Source organism: Cryptomeria japonica, chromosome 7 (genome assembly GCF_030272615.1).
Source record: "Cryptomeria japonica chromosome 7, Sugi_1.0, whole genome shotgun sequence".
Taxonomy (NCBI): Eukaryota; Viridiplantae; Streptophyta; class Pinopsida; order Cupressales; family Cupressaceae; genus Cryptomeria; species Cryptomeria japonica.
In genome coordinates, this window is record NC_081411.1 from 571,644,233 (window position 1) to 571,651,349 (window position 7,117).

The 7,117-nt window shown below is 34.6% G+C and overlaps 1 protein-coding gene and 1 pseudogene across 3 annotated transcripts; both read left to right on the plus strand.

The window, feature by feature from the left end:
- The first annotated feature begins 1,966 nt into the window (after positions 1-1,966).
- On the plus strand, positions 1,967-6,870 carry LOC131073097 (uncharacterized). Of its 3 annotated transcripts, none has more exons than XM_058009466.2 (3): positions 1,967-2,331; positions 2,524-2,634; positions 6,102-6,870. In XM_058009466.2, the coding sequence occupies exon 3, from the start codon at positions 6,124-6,126 to the stop codon at positions 6,622-6,624; it is 501 nt and encodes a 166-aa protein (XP_057865449.2). In that variant the 5' UTR covers positions 1,967-2,331; positions 2,524-2,634; positions 6,102-6,123; the 3' UTR covers positions 6,625-6,870. The 3 variants fall into 3 exon arrangements, with proteins under 3 accessions (XP_057865449.2, XP_057865448.2, XP_057865450.2); XM_058009465.2 differs by having other exon boundaries at positions 1,967-2,286; XM_058009467.2 differs by having other exon boundaries at positions 2,331-2,413.
- On the plus strand, positions 4,968-5,040 carry LOC131073116 (small nucleolar RNA Z102/R77; annotated as a pseudogene).
- Positions 6,871-7,117: the final 247 nt, after the last annotated feature.

Consider the following 7,117-nt stretch of genomic DNA (forward strand, 5'->3'; position numbering starts at 1 on the left):
ATCTTGTTACATTTAAAAAATAATATATTTTTTTTGGTTTATTCCTAGGTGTGTTAGCTTGGGGCATTATATGATAGGTTAGATTGAAATTCAAAATGTGTGGGTTCTCCCATAATTCACCTAGAAGAAAAAATGTCATGAAATCCTACAAAATGGAAATGTTAAATGATCCATACTTGTTATCCTTATTTTTACCATGAAAAGTTCAACCTTTCATGTTCATAAAAATGACTTGTATTTTTGAGTTCATCATTTCAATGTCTTATCAATATTCCAATTTGCATGCGAAGCTTCTTTGTAACCTAAATTTAATCAATTTAAGAACATTGATTCTTACATCTACGAGTCTTGGTTGCAAATGTTCATAACCATTTTGAAGTGTTGAATTTATTTTCAAGTCAAAGTCATCAATTGTTGGTTGTACTCACAAGTGTTTTGCAATAAAGTTCACTCTCCTCATTGTGTCACAACTTCCCCTTTGACATAATTTTTGAATGTGGCTGTGTTCAAGATTATATCTTCATAGAAAAATAGAGAGTTATACTATGTGATTTGATAGACATATCTTCTCAAATACTTTGTAACACCTTTGTTCCCTCACAACTTGTAGTTTCACCGAGTTATAAAGTGGTTTAAAATAATTACTATTAGGTTTCTAAATAGATTCTTCAAGGATTAAACACATCAATTTCATAACATATTAACTTTAAATGTAGTTGCAATTAGGTTGCAACTACAAATTTGTCTTTTTGACACATACTCATCAACTATCACACAATGAAGAAACTTTCTAACAACTTCAACAATTGGTTTATAGTGTAAGTTTAACTTATTTTCCCTATTTTGATGTTAAATGAAGCATAAATACCTAGAGTCACATGAATTAAATTTAGCTTATTTCTTGAAAGTCATAACTTACACTTTGCAATTTACACATGCTCACAAGCTTAGCCATAAAAAGTTCTATTTGTACAAAATAATAAAATAACATTATCAAACAAAAAATCTGATATTACCAAAGATTTAATAAAACTATATGATCAATTTTAGGAAAATATTTGTCAACTTCTGATAACATACATATAGATTATACTTGTCATAAGGAGACACAAAAAAGTGGACTTGAAACTAAAAAATTACATAAAAATTTAGAGAATTTACCTATCCAAAGTAAAGAGGGTAGAGAGAGCTTTAAATGTCTATAAAACTATAAAAAATCGACCTCTCTAAAGGTTAAAAAGTTGCCCATGCCCTATTAGGGTGGAGATTTACTAGGGGGGTGACATTTAGGTGGTCCAGGTAGAAGTGTTGAGTGGTTGCAATAAAGGGGTTACACTATTCAAATGATGAGTATGGGCAATGAGGGAATGAGTTGTGTGGTGGTTATTTTGTCAAATTTTTCTTTTGGTGGAGTCAATATTGTTAATCTATTGATTAGGGTATTAAAACCCTTAGCAAGCAATGGGCAATGAATCATTCCTACCAAGAATAGTACATGGAGTACCATATTATCTTAGCCTACAAGATTTCATTTTAAATTTCAATTTTCTATATTTTATTTTAAATTTTTTTTAAAATGAAAGTATTTTTTTGTAGAAATAATGCAAATTTTGTATAAATCTTGTATCATGCTTACACAAGAGTTGTATTATCTCGTTAGGAACAAAATTACTTCTACCTATATTTTATCTAAATCAAACATACTTATAGAGATAATATGTTTTGGCACCTTTTAGATCCTACCATAAAAGTGTGATGTATGTAAAATTTTTGTGAAGCACAAATGAATAACACATTTTTGACATAATCCTCTATGCAAAAACTACCAAAATAAGCTATGAAAAATATACATAAATAAAACTGAAAAAGAAACAAGGTCATGATGGGCATGCTATAATGTATACCTTGAATTCTATTTTAAACCAGTAATTGCGAAAATCCTCTTCCTTTGTTTTCCCATGAACGGTTGAATTCAAATTTAAGATCATAAACGGGTAAATTCGTCTCCTAAATATAGGCATATACAAGCCTAGAGAAATATGATCTGCCCGTTTATCTCCAACGGTAGCTAGCAATGGATTCGCCTATAATTTTTGGAAGCCCACTTATAACTGATTTCCTGTGATTGTTTATCTTTAAGTAGGCATATCTATCTGCGAAAAATCTCTTCCTTTGATTCCCTCTGTTCAAATTCAATATCATAAACGGATAACTTCATCTCCTAAATATAGCTGTATGCCTATATACAACCATGGAGAAGCATGATCTGCCCGTTTATCTTCAACGGTTAGCTAGCAATGAATTCTTTGCCCTATTCTTTAAATCTATGAGGTTGCTATATGCGCACTTATTTTTTCAATCATTTTATTTTAGGCCTGCAGTGCAATTCATCTTCCATTGCTATGAATTTTGCGTATGGTTTAAATTTGGCAATGGATTTATGAATGTTGTTGTATTGGTTTTGTTATTACATTGTTTATGATTTACTGGTTTCTTGTGAATGTTGTGTTGTGGTGGATTCAGCTAGGTTATTCTTTGCCCACTCTCTCTTTTTTTTCCCCGGGATTGATCAAAAAGATGGACAAAAAATTAATGATTGTAAAGATGAGGGGAGGTGAATTCGACATCTGAAAGGTATTTGGATTTTTTTCCCTTTTCCATCAATTCTGTTGTATTCTATAGTTTTCATTGTTAAAAATACCCAAGTAGATTAATATTCCATTGCATGTTGTATTCCATTACAAAACATGCCAGCCCCTCCTAGATGTAGGTAAATAATATAAAGAAAGTTGTATAGCTTGTCTGTAAATATTTCATGCAGACATATTTCTCGCATACATCATTATAAAAAATTTGAGACCAGAGGACAAAAATGGTGCATAGAGTAGAATAGGCACAAAATAGGGTAGGTTACGCCTAAAGCTAAACTCCACAACTTATACTGCAATGAGACCCTTTGGACAGGTAATGGAAGCCCATTAATTCATAAGAAAGAAAGTTCTATAGCTTGTCTCTGAAAATTTCATGGAGACACATTTCTTGAATAGATCATTATAATGACCCATTAATGCATAAGAAAGTTGTAGAGCATGTCTGTGAAAATTTCAGGGAGACACATTTCTTGAATAGATCATTATAAAAAATTAGAAACCAGAGGACAAAAATGGTGCACAGAGTAGGTTATGCCTAAAGCTAAACTCCACAACCTGTACTACAATGAGAGCCTTTGGACAGGTAATGGATGCCCCTTAATGCACAAGGACAGAAGATATCCATCATAGAGAAGATCGCAACACTGTCCGTGGGTGGATCAATATTTAGAAGAAAGAGAATTAAAGGAGCTTCTTCTCCTCCATGAGTAATAAATATGGTTCATATCTAGGTAATCTAAAACAAGAATTTATGAAGAAAAAAGACTTGATTGGTGAGATTCGTGCAAGAATACTGCTGGGACACATCTCATGGCAGGGGATTCTTCCTTTCATTAGATTAAGTAAATGGCTTTTAGTTTCAGATTGAATGCGCTCTAAAATTAAATGTGGTTGACATGGACTCTTGGAGCAGCAATTGCTCTCTCTTTGTGTGAGCCTGAGATAATTCTTCTATTCAATCTTATTGTGGTAAGTAAATCAATTTCTTGCGTTTCTTCGATGATATTGAGAAACTGTAATGTTGCTCTGTTTGGTTGGAAAGGGCTCAAAGTTGGCCCTTGTGCTGAGATGGTTTGATGGTATTATTTATTCCAGAAGATATGTATTACTCAAATTTCTGAGTGCACAGGCTTATCATTGATTATACCAAATCTTACGTAGGTTCTAGCTAAAGACTATTATGATCCATTCATGTGTAGGAGCATTACATTTTTTAAGACTAGCAGACTTAATTTATTTGAATACTCCAAACCTCTAGTTTGTTTTCTTGTCTTCTTTCGCATAATAGAGATGGATCTTCTAATTAATCCCTCTGAGTTATCACAGATCAACATTCTGCTTCCCTAGCAATAGTTACTTGTTTGGAGTCGCATCTATTTACGTCCTATGGTCTAAGTAACTCATGCAATCAAGCAGTGTTATCTAACTAGATTCCCTTTGTAGAGTTTCTTTTGGGTGGATTGGTCACACCCATTTATGCTCAGAGTGTCAGGGTCTTACAGTAAAGTTTCATCTACTGGCTTTTCTGATTAATCTGCATCATCCTTGAACATCTGTTGCATACCTAGCCAATATGACAGGTGAATTGAGATTAGACGCTTCGTTAGCCAAACTTAGCTAACTTTTATGAGGTTAAACTGTAAGAATTGCTCCTCTAGTTACTAGGATTTTGGATTACTACCTGAACTTGAACCTGTCTGCATCTGCTTCCTACCTCTATCTTCTGCCAACTCTATTTCTCTGCTGAACTATCTTAAAAGATTGTCTTCAAATTGCATACTATGACTGGTGGATTGAGATTAGGGGCTTAGTCAGGCATAGCCAATTAGTGAATTGAGTATCATCTATTGTCAGGGTCTTACAGTAAAGTGTGGTTTCCTGTTAATGCTGATCTTGCTTTCTCGAGTGTTGCTGATTCTAATTTTTACAGCCACAGGCCTCAAAACTCCTTAGGATTCTACGTTTCATATTGACAAGGATTACTCACCAGTCCTATAACATCTTTGGTAGCAATGGCTAGGATATCTGCACAAGACACAGTGTTGGGACGCACGCTTGCTTTGCTTTGATTACATGTTGTCTTGAAAGTCCTCTCATAAAATTAGAAAACTCCTCAATCAATAGTTACTTATTTCAAATTTGTTTCAAAACAAAACAACCACAGTAAATGATAAAATCAAAACAAATAAAGGAATGAGCACTGCAAGGCAGGAAAGGGAAATTAGAAAACTCCTCAATATATTATCCTGATGTTTGAGAGAGGATGCCAGCCTAATAGCCTAATTAACAGGCGGCGCATAAGTTGTGTTTCATATAGAGTGAAATGAGGAGGAAAGATTCCCTATTGGTTTGAGTGCCGGACTTCTGTATTAGCTCTATCTGATGATTCTCTTGGCATTTCGTAATTATTTCTGTTTGATTTTAACACTGTGTTGAGCTCTGTAGATATTTATGAGGTATACGATGTGGATGCATTACATCGTCTAATCATAATGTACAGAAAACTGCTTTCTGTAGAAATGCCCTAGTCTTTTTACTATTGTATTCTTGAATCGCAGCTTTTCTCAGAACAAGGATTAGGGGACAATTTTAGAACTATTCTTCTAAATGGATTAGGTGACTTTTTAGATCTATTCTTCTGTGATGGATTAGGAGTCGATCTCTTTGAATTTTAAACTATGAACCAAATGAGTATTGGCAATAATAATCTTAGGCAATACGATTGGTGAGTTGAGAGTGTCATCTATTGTGAGGATCTTACAGCAATATACCAGCTTTTTATGCTATCTACGAATTTTTATGCCAATTCATGTCCAAATGTTGAGACCATTGTAAAAAATGTTTTTAGTCAGAATGTCAAGCATAGGGTCCTAAGGATTTCCACGGTGGCAGCGATTCAAGACAAAAATATGTCTATCCATTTATGATGTTAAGCACAGTGTTATATAAAATGCTTTTGGTTGTAGCAATTTAAGACAAGTGCTTGGCCAAGAAAGGATGTTTAATTCCAGGGGGTAATAAGGGTAAAGTGTCAATAACAAGAAAGTACTGAATTAACAGAAATGCATGTGACCCCTTCAAAGTATATATGCAATTGCACACAAGCTTGATAACCCTGCACAGTTTTTATTAGAAATTAACCCCTCTTTATATGTAGTCTTTGCCTAGGAAGTTCAAACTGTTGGGATGTGAAGCCCAACGGTCACATGACCATTCGACTTCCCCAAACTATTCATTTCACATCTGAATGTGATTATATAAATGACTGAGTGTAGTCATGTATGTATTGGTATTGAGAGTTGATTAATAGAAGTTATTCTCTGCTTTGAGTGTGGACGAAGGCATATTTGCTGAACCACGATAAATCGTGTGTTGTCTGTCTCTTCTTATTGCTTTTCTGTTTCTGTTATTGTTTTATCTGCTCTTTCTAATCTTTACAATTGGTATCAGAGCCATGTTGGCTTGAGCAGAGATGGAGGAAGAAGGAGAAGGTAAAACTTATAACTTCTATGGCAGGTTTACGTTCCATGTAAAACTATGCTTCAAACGCCGCGTACATTGGTGGGATGGCTGGAAGAAAGAAGGGGACTCAGTTGAAGAGGAGAATCCAGCAAAAGAAAAGGATGTTGGGATTCTTATTTGCTCTCCCCTTGAGCCAGCCTTGGCACTTATTGGCCAAACTGTTAATGGCCGGGAAGTTGTTGGCATTCGTGTGGTGAAGGTTGAACACCATGATAGTCCCTGTATAGACGCTGGAATTTCTAAGCTGAAAGATGTTGAAAAAGTGGTTGTTGTTAAAGAGGGTGAACTCAAGAGATTGTGGGAGGAAGAGTGTATGCCATTGGAGACCCAAGCTGAATCTGCTGTTGACTCCCAGAATGAGGAGGGTGCAGATTGGAGTGAGGTAGCAGGGCAAGGAGGAGGTCTGGGAGAAATCCTTCTTGAGTACCAATCAAATATTATCTATTGCTGATTGGTTCTCCTTCCCTGTAGACTCTCCTTAAGTTGAAGTCTAAAGAAAGTTGTATAAATTGATTTGAACACCCTATTCGCCTTTTGAACATCCCAGAAAAGAAAATAGAATAAAAGAATAAAAGAATTGAAGGGATAAGCAAGGGAGATATCTATTAAACCAAAGGAATAGCATTAGATTTTTATAAGATTGGGTATCATTGTCTATACATATATTTCATTTATTTGAATATTCCTCACCAAGAAATTTTGACTCCGTGATTAATCCCTCTGAGTTATCACAAATTAACATTCTGCTTCCCAATCAACAGTTCTTAAATTTGTTTCTAAGTACTTGATTGGAGTTGCATCTATTTACATGGTCCAGCTAGCTTATGCAATCAAGTAGTGTTATCTAACTAGATTCCCCTTTTTAGAGTTTCTTTTGAGTAGATTGGTCACACCCAATTATGCTCAGAGTGTTGTCTATTGTCAAGCTCTTAAAGTTAAGTGTC